Consider the following 14823-nt stretch of genomic DNA (forward strand, 5'->3'; position numbering starts at 1 on the left):
TTTGTGCTTTTAATTGTATTTTTTCCTTAGTTTGTTTTATAACTAGATAGTTGTATTATACAGCACTTTGGTCATCTGTTGTTTTTAAAGGGCTCTATAATAAACTTAACCCCCAACAGGAGCATGCCTCTGGCCAGGAAGGGCACGGTGTCCAGCGCCCTCTACATGGGCTGGCTGGAGGTGCTGTCCCAGGACCTGCCCCCCATTCTGCTAGTGCGGGGGAACCACCAGAGCGTGCTCACCTTCTACTCCTAGGACCACCACCGCCGCCGCCCGACACACCGCCCACCTCCACCCCAAAAACACTATCTCTCCACCTGCATAGCAGACCTGGGGTGGACCGTCACCGCATTAAAGGTTCACCGTGTATACATATATATAATAAACAGAATTACTGTACACTCCAAATCATGGTAGGGTCCAGGCAGCCATTGATATGAATACTTTTGTTTGAATAAGGATGAGCGCACTTACTGAGTTATACTACGATTTAAAACCCAGCGCCAGTGACGCCACACTCGCTACTGCGTGGCCCCAGCTGGTAAAAATGTGACTTTTACTTTTTCTGTTCTTTCCCCCGCAGACCCCCGACATAGGGGCTGGGGGGAGGGGTTTCGAGTGACTGAAGGTTAGTTTTGCTCAGGCATTGTTGGTATGTCTCTGGAGATGTGCAGACAGAATGAGTGAGGAACGGTTCCACGTTTTGATGAGGGTTCGTGCACAACGTCACATCGTTCATGTCCTTCTTTCGATTATCTTGATGTCACGGTTCTATTTTCTCCACTTCGTTTTTTTGTTATTGTAATGCAGCAATAAACTGTGTTTATAGTTTGAGGCTTCGGAGGAGAACCATGCAGAATGCTTTCCAAAAAACACTTTTTAAAAGCCTTATGGATGTGCCTTCCAGTTGAATCTGATTTAAACGATGGATCTCTGTCCATGTCGAGATGTATTGGTGGTTAATGCATACTTTTGTAACTGGGTTTAAAATGTGATTTTATTTAGTTTTAGCGTTTCTTTTTTTGAGTTGTATTTATGAGTGGCTTGCATGACTTTAGTGAAAGAGTGTCTAATTAATCACCTGAATAGCTTTCCCCCCCTCCCTATCTGATTTCTCTTCCTTATCCGATTTCTTGTTACTTTACGAAGTCGTTTTTATCCAGTTTAAGTCTTCCTTTTTTATTTTATTTTTGAAATACTGTCTCATGAAATGGGTCGATTCTCGGTGCACTAACCCAAGCCGAAGGGGCCCCGTGTGGGCCCTGACGGTGGGTCGTTAGGGGGAGCTCCAGGAAGGTCGGACAGCGAAAGGTCCTGCCGTGTCAGGAACCACCAAGTCTCACACACACGCTCGTTAGTCTCGCACGCTGCCACATAGCTGCTTGTAAATACCATTTAGTTCATTCAGCGTCCGTTCCTTACCGTTATGTCCTCAATGTTGAGGGGGGTGGGGGGTCCTTCCATCCGGACAGTTGCCTTAATGCTAGAATTTACATCTTTCATAGTTGCTTTTTCTCTTATAAGCCATAGTGGCTCAACGAACAGGTTCCTGTAGTTACTGAGTGATTATTAATGTGTGAGGGGAGAACACGACGTGCCGTGACCCACGTGTTTCAGCGGCTGCGTGTTTGTACATACCACTTAGCGTAGCTCCATTTCACACCTGCTCATCTCAATGGTTTCTGTTACAGTGGGACAGCCAGAATGTCATTTTTATTCATTTTTTGTTGCCCTTTCAGGCTTGCCTGTTTGTCTATAAAGTTTGGCTTTATTGACTTATCAAGTCTAATTGTGTTGAATGCTATTAACTCATTTACTGTAGACCACGGGATCGAACGGCGTTCCCATCCCTGCCGTTCCCGCCCGCACGCTAGTTCACGGTTTGATTCCGGCAGTTTTTTTCGTTGTCTCATTTCGACGTCCGTCTGACCATTCCTCTGAGGTATAGAATGGGGTTGATTGTCTGTATTAAAATGGCACATTTTAATGTTGTGCACGCTGGAATGAGAAGAATGTGTTTGTCGAAGCAGGAATGTTTGGAAAAGGTTGCTTCTGAAGATATACCTCTATGTACATGAGCTAGTGGTGTACCCGAACAGACTGCTTTCCAATCCTCGGTGTGGGAAAACGTCTGTTTCGTCTGAACTTCAGATTTCCACCAAGTGAATAGATTCACACGATTTTCTTTCTTTATTTTCTTTCTTTTTTGAAGTGACTTGGATCTTAAAAAAAAAAATGTAGCCTAGGATATCGGTAGCCTAAAACAAAAGTACTATATTCGTTAAGATATCATTTTTTGATTTTATTTTCTTCTTTCCCTATTCTCCATAGATTTTATTATATATTAGTCGATCTTCATATAGGCCCCTTTTTCTTATATGCAATCAATATGATGTGTCACAGTTTGAGGTGAAAGCAACTGTTACATTTACCAATGGAAGATTCCGAGCACATACTTTGAAAATGGAGGACGTTTTAAAGAGAGGGGTTGAGTTCCAGGCCTATTTGGGATCAACTGCTGTGTTTTGGGGAGTTCAATGTATAAACTGCCATACGTTACGACCACATCCCACCATTCTGTGTCTGTGTCCAGAGGATACGAATGTAATAAAAACACATTTTAAAGGATGTGGAGGAATGTAAGCGCTTTTATTTTGTTAAAAAGAATCAACAGGGTCTTAAAGGATCTGTGCAGTGACACTCATCCGCCAACATTGTTACAAAGTGACATTAACACACAAACGAAACAAAAGAAAAAAAACACGGGTTACTTACTACTATACTTGTATATTTAACTCCATACACACACACTCGCATAACCAAGACGATGTCAGCTGTGAGGTACTTGAAGCTGAAGGGGGAAATCGTTGTCTTTGATATGTATTATTAAACACGATTATATATGTCCAACCAAATAATGTCGTGTGTGTGTGTGCATTGTTTCGTCATGAATATATATATAGACTGAAAATGTGCATTGAGGCACAGGTACTTGATTGAACGTAGCGCTCTCGTACTAAGCCAGACCGACACTACTACTGCTGTTACTACTGTGCTTTGTTTTTTTCAGAACCAAATGTCACCTGCGCTTGTGTCATCCATGCAATGTTTATTGCGGTTCTTTTTAAAATTTCTGTTTTGTCATTTGCCATTCTTTCCATCGAAGCTCCCCTCCTCTCATTCGTTGATATTGAGCCATCATGTGGAATGTAGAATCTAAATAATCAACCATTTTTCTCAAGACCGTCACTTTCTAGTAAACACTGCAAACATGATATACCTGTAAATATGCTTCGTAGTGGACATGCATAAATTAAGGGAGTTTCAATTAAATAGCACATGGTATTTATTTTACATTGTTTAATTTAGTATAATTTTACAACCTTTTTTTCTTTCTTTATATATATATATATATACATATATTGGTTTTGGTTTGAAATTAATTTGCATGTTGGTTTGTTTTGCCTTTCAAATTTGTCTTCAGTCTTTTCCCTTCAGTCCATATTAATCTTGAAATACCTTGGAAGAAAAGCTATGATGACATCCACAGTGCAAAGGTGTATTCCCCTGCCGTCCCACTGCAGGAGCTGGGAAACACCCAGGCAGTTGAAACAGTCATGTTTTGATATGCTGTACTGTTGACATGGATAACATTACATGGATATGTCATGGATAGGCCTTTTCTAACATTGATGATAATCAATACTTTGTACATCTTTATTGCAATAAATCAATCAAATGGAATCAATCTATTATTTGTTATTTGATTATTCATGAACTGTCCACAAAATGTAATTCGGTGATTTGGAAAATTGTAAATAGTATAATTTTATTTTCCCCCCTAACAACCTGGATAAGACGGAAATCTGGGTGATCATTGGTGGTTGTGAGTGAGTGATTTCGATTTATTAAACGATTGTAACAAGTAATCACCCATCCACTAGGCTTAATTGAATATCTTCTTGGTGACTAGCAAAGACCAGACATGAGATGGTTGTTAACATCTCAAGTGTTTCTACACGTCCTGGAAAATGTTTGTACTTGGAATATCCACTTTCCAGTTAACAAGCCCTTAAAGCTAGCCTGGGAACCCAAACAAGCCGCAAGCTCAAGTTTTATTTGCCTAAGCATATGCGTCTGGGCCCCCTCACGTTCAGAACAGTTTCCACCAGAGATGGCCCGGGTCGACCACAACAGTTTATTTAACATAGGAAGGGTTTGATCCAGCGTCTGTACCTATGGGAGCACAGTTGAGGCATTTTCTGGAAAACCAAGATGCCTGCCGTTGATGTATTACACTTAGTTGCTCTGATTGGTCTACCTTATCGCGTCCAGTGGAAATCAGAAATAACCTGAATGGTTCGAGACTAATACACATGCAAATTGTTCTGGCGATGGCAGGCTAACAAAGGGTGTAATCAGCAATCTTTGGTCGGCCAATGCTGATTTGAGTCATTTTGATCACATTGTGCTTTTATTGAGTCTCATGGTTCTCATTTGGATTGCATTGTGTTTTGATTCAGTCTCATTCCTCATTTTGATCACATTGTGCTTTGATTCAGTCTCATGGTTGGCATGCATTGGGATCTTCAGCAGAGACTAGTAGTCTAACACATTTACGTAGAACCATTATTCTAACTTAAAACTCAAATTACAGTAGAACAATAATTTCAACAATTGCTGAATGCAACTTAAGTGCAAAATATTAAAAACATTTAATTGGGAATGTAACTATATGTAAAGAAAGTTCCTAAATTATGATGGAGACAGGTTATATTTTAGACAAGTCTGCTTTTAATTATTTTGAAATGCTACGACACTACACATTAGTGACATGTATGGAAAAATAAAAAAAAGCTGAGTCGCATGCACGCAGACCCCCAGCTGGGGAAATACAGCGGAACAATGATGTATTTTCCTGTGACCCAGTTCTGTGATCCACAGCATGGGTAAAACCTTTGTTCCACATCCCTGGTTCCATACTGGGTTTCACTATGAAAGGCCTATTGATCAACTGTTGGCTTCATTGCTTCAGACCCGCTACTCTTCTCTCCTGCCTGGTCTAGCACTATTGTTTCAGTTACTTGTGCGTGTCCATCCATCTTGTCTTCAGAGATGGATGGGACATGGACCCTAACCCACGTTGATTCAATGAGACTGGTTGACCACACACGTGGTGAAACAGCACTGATGTTTTGTGAATACGTTTAATGCTTAATCTTAGAGTTAGGGATAGATTCTGCCGTACAAAGAAAGCTTTGGAAGCTCTTTCACTTGATGTTAATTGGCGTTTGGACAGCTATGCAAGTCTAGGACAGCCAGGACAGGCGTTCATCTCCCGATAAGCAGTTCTAAGGAGGGGAGAAGCATGGTCATTCCTTCCACTGATGTATCCTCCCCAAGCCATGATAAACCTCATGTTAAAGAGCTCAAAGAAAGTCAGGCATGTCTCAAGAACTTTTGTTAATGAAATGTAGCAACCGTATATATGTTATAAGATAAAAAAAATTAAAAGAAATAAGCATAAATAACCTAAAATGTTTTATAAACATAAAATCGATATATCGATATATAATCTATTCCGAATAAATTCAATAGTGTATTAATCTACTTCTCCCTTTACGTTTATTTCAACCTGAGTTCAACTTGGATTGGCTCCGTTTTCAGTCTACAGTAAAATCTTGCCAGAGATGATGTCATCGTACAGACTTTGAGAAAGGTAAATGTAGTCCTTCTGAGAGAGAGACATGAAATACAGGGGCTCCCCCACCACTGCTGGGTTGAAGCCCTCGTGGACCAGTTTCCCCTTCTGTTGTTTGAACGTCTCCGTCATTTCCGGGCAGGTCTAAGACAAAAAGAAAAAGTCAGGAGGAGACGGAACCTAGATTTCATCTCAGTAATTTGAAGATATAATGGGTATTTTCCTTACCTGAATTCGGAGAAACCATGGCCAGGCATAGGACGGGAGTCTTCCGGCTAACTGCTTGTAGATTTCAGCACCGTCTAATTTATGATCCGGCTTCAAGATGATTGCAGCCATGCCCACCCGACCTTCATATCCTGTCCAATAAAAGATGAGCAGTTAATGGATAATGAGCTGACCTTGCATTTCTGATTCCTATGGCTTCCCTGCACTCTGTCCAGTGCTTTTAATTTTAACTAGGTTGTGCTGCACTATAACTTATTTCCAATATCGATTGAATGCTTTGCTTGTTCTCAGCATAAACATCATATTAGATCGACGCCTCTGCTGAATGACAAAATGTAAATTCATATAGAGTGATCACTTAGTCAGCACCATGGCTATCTGCCCAGAACTGCTGGGTTTCCTTGGAAGCCAAGCAGGGCTGTTCCTGGTCCATCCTTGGATCGGAGACCAGTAGGGGCTTGTGGAGGTGTTCACTTGGCGTTTTGTCAACTATGCAAGTCTACAACAGCCAAGATAGGCGTTAATTTGTCGATAAACACTTCTAAGCAGCAGAAAAATATTTGTGGATGTTTCCCACCAAATGAAACGTCCACAGTTGCACCCTCCCCTATCCATTTCTCTCCTGATAAAGTTCATGTTAAATAGTTCATAACATTTTTTAATAAAACAAAGAAATCTAATGTTGATGTTTGTGAACATCAAAAAGCAAGTAGTTCTCTTAATTACTGAAAATTTCGTTTTTCTGTCAAATATTATTGAAGGACCAGTAGGGGGCGCCCTCTGTCCTAAGTGATACCCCCAATACCCCAGGACGGAGACCGGGACGATGTCCTGTCAAAGAGCAGTGTCTTCCAGATGAGAAGTCGAGCCGAGGTCCTGACTCACTGTGTTCACTCTAAGTGAAGGTGAAAGCAGCGTCACCCACCTGGCACAGTGACACCATAGACGTTCACCTCCAGGAGGAAGTCCAGGCTTCCCAGGACCTCAGAAACCTCAGTAGTGGCTACATTTTCTCCTTTCCATCTGCAATATAAAACACATTGAAAGGATGCCCGATGATGGATTAGGAATCTTATTTATTCAAAATGTATTACTGATCTACAATATGCATTTTACATGAAAGCGCAGTGACAACGTTATGTTTATCATAAGAAAGCACATAATAAATTACTTTTATTCAATAACAAAGGTTAACCCCATTAATGGGGATGTGACGGTACATTAATTAGACAGTATATTAAGATAGTTAGGTAGTTCTTGTTTTGTACTTAAAGGGGTGATATTATGGATAGATCAGTCTACCAGCCTAGCCAGTGGAGTGTAGCAAATGTTGCTTATCTATCCATCATCACTGTTGCGCACGGTCACACTTCACAAGAGCTAGCTCAATGTTCAGTTCACACAGATAAAATAAATTAGTTCATGTTCATAGTTTACAATTTTGAATTTTTTAACTAAGTTTACAGTCCCAGAAAATGAACTGTTAATTTCTTCTTTTTTTATTCTATTCTATTATTTCTCAGTAAAACCTCCTCCTACCCATCCATCCCCAGCCCCCCAATCATTGCCACTGTCCACTGCCAAAAATGAATGAATTATTGCCATATAGAATCATGATTACTTTTAAAAGCCAAGAGAAGACAATGACTATATGTTTTACCACTTAAGCAATGGGTCATATTATGCAGAAAGTGAAAAACCAAGCCAACAGCAGCCGCCGGTCCTTAACAAAATGCGGTCAGTTTGACTTGGGTGCGATTCTTCTTGTGACGATTCTCACAAGAAGGCTTACCCTTCTTGTGAGAATCGTCATTAAGTCCCAAATATTTCCCAAGACTGGTAATGGCTAATCACACACACACCTGAAGGCATAATATCCCCCCTTTAATCAAAACCTCAATATTATCTCTCTTAATTTCTACTACAGTCCTGTACTTTCTGCAGTGACACCCCAACACACTGTGTGGTATAACCAACGCCCCCTTTTACCACACGTCTCTGAGGGGCTCACCTGAAGGTGTCTCCGATGCGGTCGCAGAAGTACAGGAAGTCCCTGTGGTCGCAGAGGAGCAGGTCTCCCGTGTTGAAGTAGACGTCTCCAGGCCGGACCACGCCCCTCAGGACCTTGCTCTCAGTCTGGGTCTTGTTCCCCGCGTAGCCCAGGAACTGACTGGTGACCGTCAGGGGGGCCACCAGCATGCCTGCCTCCCCTGTACGAAGGAAAACCTCATTTTTAAAACCCTGTATTTGTAGGAGCTGTTTGGGTGCTTAACACTAGGTTACAATTCTGGTTTAAGCACGAGTAACGGGGATTAAAGCTGTACTGTGTCAGAGTGCTATTGGAGTTTTCTGTCTCATCCGAAAGACGGATAAAATAAATGATTAAAAAAAAAAAGATTCCCTCAGACTATGATAGTAAAAAGAGGACTTAAGTCCAAAGTTACTGATGGTTGTACCTTTTGGTGCTTTTATGCATCTTCCGGAGCCATCGCGGATCGGGCCATATGTTTTGGGATCATACTTCAAGAGCTCAAACGGCATAGAAAGCTAAAAAGGGTGATAAAACACAAAAAACTAAATGAGCAATGCAAATACAAGGATAAATATGCTGGCAGGGATCCGCAATGAACACCAGCCACCAGCCAATGGCGAATAGTTTTACTTTTTAAAACTAAGTTCTACTTCATTTTACTAATCAATGCATTTAAAACTCGAGCTCAGTACATTATGGCCCAATGTGTGCAGAACACAACCAAGCGCAGGGCATCCTGAGGTCCGAGCGTGTTTGTGGTGGACTGACCTTGTTGAAGTAGCTGGCCCTTCCGATGGGCCCGATCTCGTCGGTGTAGTTCAGGAACCCCACGCTGGCCTCGGTCAGACCGTAGCCCTCCCGGATCTTGATGCTGCCAAAGCGCCGGGCAAACTCCCGCCACACGTCGGGCCGTAAGCCGCTGCCCGCCGCCAGTCTCACGCGGTGGAGCCCCTCCTCAGTGACCTGGTGAGAGAGACCATGGGAAGGGGCCACAGCCACAGCTTGCTCAATGAAACACTACGCACCACCCATGGCTCATTAAAGCTAGACCTCTGAAGCGGTTCGTTCAGCGTTGCCTCGGTCTTTATTGTTGTTTAGTGAGGGTGAGAATATTCATTGAATGCAATTAGATTGATGTATGAACAACAACACAAATACATTGATTTGGTATGCGCCAGAAATGGAATGAGCTCATTCTCCACGGAGCTGAGAGAGAATTAGAGAATGGAAGGCTGGCCATCTTGTTTACAAAGTATAGGTCCACTTTCTGGACCACATTGGTGTAAAATATAATATAGTGTTGATTTAATCAGGCGGAAGCAATAATGGATACGAAAAGATTACCTTGTTGTATTCCATGATAAATGAGCCCCCCAGATTTGGTTACACGTTACACTCTAAATACAAAAGGATGCAATACTCAATACTTACATGTGTTTCTATAGGCTTTAGCATAAAGTAATGCCAAGTAGTTATGGTTTTATAAAGACACTTCAAATGTGTCGGGAATAGCATTGTAATGAACTACTCCTTTGGTGTTTTTTTGGGCCTATTAATGAACAATGGTAAATATCCCAATACAGAATAGAGAGGATTTAGAAGAGGATTTAGAGAGCATGTCCTACCCATGCATGGTTGACCAGGTAGCGGCAGAGCTCTCCTATGTACTGGAACACAGTCACATCGTACTTCACACAGTCCTTCCAGAACTGACGGGCAGAGAACTTCTTCTTCAACACACACGTTGCACCTGTGAGACCGAGAAGAGATTTGACTTATTGTTCTCAGTGCTCCCAATATAATAAATCCAACATTGACTTACCAACCACCTCGACCATATACATAAAGAAATGTACATGAAACAATCTTGCATTTTGATTGAAACAAGATTGTGAGGTAAAATAAACGATCCATTATGGTGTTCTGTTCAGTATGCAATTACACCAGTGTTTTGAATTTCTTAAAATCTCGAATTGAAAACTGTTGTGAGATTGTGATACAAAGTGAGATTTTTTTCTCCGTCTTAACAGGCGGGATCGTTTGTTTGTGAGATGTAATCAACCGTTAAGCATTCGCTACATTCAATCTAGATTGACGAGCAATTGTGTTTTGTGTGAGCATTTAGTGCTTCAATATAAACAGGAGTTTTTTAACCTAGATTGAAAAACGGATCGAGATAGGTCTCTGGTGTAAACAAGGCCTTTGAAAAACGTGCAATTCAATTACAACATGGACTACAAAAACGGCTGCCTTTTATGATACGATCAATGGAATGGAGCAGAAACTTGGCTCCGGTCTGATCAAAAGACGCCTTCAAAGCCCCCTCACCCAGCTGTATGCACCCCCCAACCCCCAGCAGGGAGGCGGACATGTGGTACAACGGGAGAGTGATGTACACAACGTCGTCGGACGTGACGCCACAGAACCGGAGGAAGGCCATGCTCATGATGGCTTTGAGGTGACCCACCCGCGCGGCTTTAGAATGACCTGTGTGACACAAAAGAGATAGATGTAAAAAAATATATACATAGAAAGTTGCTCTATTTTATATGTAAGAGTTCCACTGCTAGTTGTTCATGTATGACTTTGTATATGACCCAAAAAAAACCTCTCCTAAAAAATGAAGAATTTGACGTGGACAAATAGTGGTACAACTCCTCAAAGCCTCAAAGCTTGGCAGCTTGTTCTATCGTCTCATCACTACCGAAGACACTGACATCTCATAGACAACATGCTCCAGACCTTGTCTACGAGACACCAAGAAATTGCCATGAGTCCCCTAGCCCTGAGGATGTGGAGGCCCTGGCAAACACAAATGCTGAACATATATGAAATGCCTGCCGAACAAACAGACTGCAAATTCCTGTGACTGCCTTCCTTTCTTTACCACCACGGTCCAACACAACACAGATGAACGCAGGCAGATGGGAACTCACTGTCCAGGCAACACGGTGAACATCCTCAGACAGAACCTCCAGTCCTTTCCACAGAATCTACCCGGGGAGCAGATCCTCCAGATCCTACACAACACACCTAAGGGCATCGCTACACCCCCGCCCCGATCTAGAGCCTTCAGCGTGTGCCTTTAACAGACATTATCCACCGGCTGCTCCTTGCTACTGCAGAGCTTCCGCACCGACACAGTGACCTCTGCTAAAGGGGTCTGTTCGGACCACTGGGGGTTTCTGCATCCTGTGGCGATGAGGGGGGGGGGGGCCCTTGGGGTTTCCTCAAAGTATTCCACCCCCTCCACTTGTACACCAAGAGGCCCTCAGTCAAAGTCTGTGTTTACGACACCCTCGAATAGCTTTGGGCATGGCCTTCCTGCAGTGGCTTGAATGGTTTTCTAAAAAACAAAAAAACATCTCTGGAGCCAGCCATTCTCATGCCGTTCCACAGTGTCTCTCTCCTAACTTCCTCTGACACATTGACTTTGTTTCGCTTAAGCGATCATTGTCTGGCCCGTCAACATGCCTCTGCTGAAACAGGAGGGAAGTGTTCCGCAGGGAGGACAAGCCTGGACGGTCGCCCTCACTGCTGGGGACGGCCAAAAGCTACTAGGCTTGCTGCGGTGGCAGTCACAGCTCAGGTTTACCCAACGACCCAACATGTGGGGAGGATAAGTGGACTGAACATGAAAATCAAAAAATATTCTACCAGTAGTTATTTTAGCTAGATTAATGTCATCTGCCTATTCTGTTGATGGTTTCTTTCAGTCTGATGGAGGCTGTGTATCCCCTCATCCAGCTGTGTTTTCAAATGCATTGCATGGGAGCTCTGGATGTAGCTCCAATGCTAATTCACATTTCTCAAATTTCTCAATTTAAGAAAGCTGGAAGGGGTCCTACAGGTTTCAGGTCAGGAAGCTAGCACAATGTTGATGTTACTTACATTACGTCTTAACGATTGAAACTGAAATGTTGCTTTTCCCCACCGGTTATCCTTGATTTACGGTAATCTGGAATAATAGGTTCCTGGGAAGGTTTTCCAGCAACTGCATAGTACAGATTCCATAAAGATAGTCCCATGGATGACATAAAAAATAAAGATCTTCCAAGGGAAAGAAGGAAATAAGAGAGAAACGGCTAAAAACGACTCAAACTGCAAATTATGCAGTAGATCGGCATACTAACACCAAAAGCATCAAGATTTAAGGGGGCGTATGGTTTTCCACAATTAATATTGAAGTATAAAAGCCAATGATATGAAATGACAACACTTTACCAGTAGTGCCTGAGGTGAATATGAAGAGGAAGTTAGACATGACGTTAACTTTGGGAGGATCAGCCAATGGCTCTTCAGACACCTTGTCCAGTTTGTCCAGCAAACTGTTGAAGCCATCACAAGGAGCGCTGTGGTCCACTGTCCACAAGGAGATATCACTAGCCTTCAGGGTGGGCAGCACCTCGTCTAAAGAAGCCACCAAATCTGGATTTTAAAAAGGGGGGATATTCATTTTTTAATTTATTATGCAACATGGATCAATATGGAATAACACGGTGTAATAATAACTTATTTGATCGTTTTCAAAAGCAGATAAAATCACTTTATGTCTCACCCTCAAAAAAAAGGTATTTTGTTTAGATTTATTTCCATCTTGACTTTGACCCGAATGAATGATCCCATGGAGCCTAAAGGAGGCTGCCATCTATCGTGTCAACACAGGGGGCTCAAATCCACTCTCTTCACTCTAACAAGACTGCTATTATAGATTCATACACAATCATAAACTTAAATATAACATTATTCATCAATGCCTTTGAGTAGGCTATATCTTACTTTACTTCAAACGTTACTTTAAATTAGGTAGTGGGGCAAGCTTTAAATCGGTTTTTACAAAATTATAATCCCATTATAGCATAGACATAGAGTACATTGACAACCTATCTAATTGCTTGAATCGTGTTGCACGAGGTTTCTAGTTTATTTTGACATTGACGGATTACATCTTCATAACTTGTCAGCGACCCAGATAATCAAAACACAGGCTCTATCTATGGATTAGGCTACAACAACCAGCACTTTCATGGAGTCACACGACGCATGCAAAATTGCCAATTTTCAAAGTAAACAGGGTGCTTGAGTAAAGTGACAGTGACCTATTCTGCAAGACCTACCGGCGCCCACCACAAGTGACTTGGCTCCACAGCTTTGCAGACAACTGAGGAGGGAGGACGCCTTGATGTTGAAGTTGAGAAAGGCGACTTCACAGCCCAGTTTGCACAGGCCGAACCACACACAAATGAAGTCCGGGTGGTTACACATCAGAAGAGCCACCACGTCCCCCATCTTTAAAGATCCTGCAGATCTAAACACTTTAGCAAACTGGTTGCTTCTTTTGTCCACATCTTGGTACGTGAGAGATTGGCTTTCGTAGATAATGAAGGGTTTGTCAGGGGTTATTCTCGCTTGGTAAAGAAAAGTGTCGAGGTATGTCACGATTCCCTTCCGCATACGAGCCTGCATCTCCTTTTTGAAACTCCGAAGTTTCAAGTAGTTCCTCAAATCGACCCAAAAGAACGGATTTGTTGTCCATTGGTACAGAAAAATAGCGAGTAGTCCTGCCGAGAATGTCGTCAACAACCACACAATCATTTTGAAGTCACTGGGGCGTTAAACGCAGGCGCTGTTAACTTTGTGAACTTTCTGCACTCTTTCTTCTAAACTTGAGATAGCGGCCTGTATGCATGGGTGTGAGCTCATGCCCTGGGACCCCCGCCGCCAGGATTAATGAACAATAGGCCAATTTCAATATAGATAGGGGCGCCCCTCCCACAAAGTGCATTATCTCTGACAATCTCTCCAGGATCCAGGAACACCGTTTATTAGCCCTGATGCTATCATTTAAATAACACTAGGTAGATATGGGCAATTAATAATAATACGTTTTTTTAAGGGATTGAATATGTCAATATGTGATATCCAGCACGACAGCAAAATGGGGATTTATATAATGTTTTTGAACACAGCTTGCCAGGAACTTCTTTATTACACTTTTTCTTTTTTTTACATGCCAGGAAAATGCAGAAAATAAAAAATAGGGAACATTACAAGGTGCATAACATGGAAATACAAGATATACCAAATGAAATAAAAAATATCTGAAAATAAAATACATTGACAATAGGGAACATTACATGGTACAGAACATGAAAATACAAGATAGGACAATAACATTGACAAACTATAATAATAACAAGACTATTACCATGGAGGTCATTGCATCCGACAGCACATAATCACAGGACAATAACTAAGAACAATTAAATATTTTACGAAGTTCCTTAAGAACATCAGAACAATATTTTTTCAGGATACCAATGAGGGAAAAAGCATATTCTTCTCTATTATAGTATTTTATTATATATGATAGCACATTGTATCGTTTTATGTGAAAAGTCAGAAAACTATAGGTCAAAAGGCCCATTAGGTGATAAGGCTAAAAGGTAATCCAGCACATTATTTTGCACTAAGGCTTATTCCTATGAATCCAAAATATGTCATATAAATTTGGAAGGGTGATCTGTTAATAATCTAGAATATCATCATAATTAGAGATTTGAATGTAAAAGAATATTACCTAATCGTTCAAATAAGCTAAACACATGTAGTTCCCCATTCAGACAAAGGATGGCGCTAGAGCTGTTTGAATTTACAATTTGCATCCAGAGAGTTCAGCACTTAAAATAAAATGATTAGAAAATGTCTACATGATTTTCATCCTCGAAAGTAGTCCTTAAATATCCTTCAGAATAATTGAAAGTCGGAATAAACGATGTCGTTGAATATGGTTTACAATGTGTATAATTCAAATACAAATAAAATAAAAACTACTACGTATTACAATCCATAGCAGCCTATT

General features: G+C 41.5%; 2 protein-coding genes across 3 annotated transcripts in view; one reads left to right on the plus strand and one right to left on the minus strand.

The window, feature by feature from the left end:
* The window catches only part of slc12a2 (solute carrier family 12 member 2), a 37990-nt gene extending 34233 nt beyond the window's left edge, over positions 1-3757 (plus strand). The window contains exon 27 of the mRNA XM_079735066.1: positions 120-3757. Within this exon, the coding sequence (XP_079591192.1) occupies positions 120-255 (136 nt within the window). The 3' untranslated portion in view covers positions 256-3757. The remainder of the gene's footprint in view (positions 1-119) is intronic.
* A 1037-nt stretch (positions 3758-4794) lies between these two features.
* LOC307075279 (long-chain fatty acid transport protein 6) lies at positions 4795-13680 on the minus strand. Of its 2 annotated transcripts, XM_079735824.1 has the most exons (10): positions 13079-13680; positions 12186-12389; positions 10290-10448; positions 9587-9711; positions 8730-8924; positions 8386-8476; positions 7941-8139; positions 6855-6952; positions 5930-6060; positions 4795-5845 (listed from the first exon to the last, which is right to left on the minus strand). In XM_079735824.1, exons 1-10 carry the CDS (start codon positions 13554-13556, stop codon positions 5669-5671), a joined length of 1857 nt encoding a protein of 618 aa, XP_079591950.1. In that variant the 5' UTR covers positions 13557-13680; the 3' UTR covers positions 4795-5668. The 2 variants fall into 2 exon arrangements, with proteins under 2 accessions (XP_079591950.1, XP_079591951.1); XM_079735825.1 differs by lacking the exon at positions 10290-10448.
* Positions 13681-14823: the final 1143 nt, after the last annotated feature.

This window comes from Pollachius pollachius, assembly GCF_949987615.1.
Source record: "Pollachius pollachius genome assembly, chromosome: 4".
NCBI lineage: Eukaryota > Metazoa > Chordata > Actinopteri > Gadiformes > Gadidae > Pollachius > Pollachius pollachius.

Excerpts from the sequence above, each read along its gene's own strand:
- LOC307075279 (XM_079735824.1), bottom strand. The coding sequence starts at position 13,556 with ATGATTGTGTGGTTGTTGACGACATTCTCGGCAGGACTACTCGCTATT. Across the intron at positions 12,390-13,078 it reads GTCACTTGTGGTGGGCGCCG|ATTTGGTGGCTTCTTTAGAC; the intron begins GTAGGTCTTGCA and ends TTTAAAATCCAG. Across the intron at positions 10,449-12,185 it reads ATTCACCTCAGGCACTACTG|GTCATTCTAAAGCCGCGCGG; the intron begins GTAAAGTGTTGT and ends TGTGTCACACAG.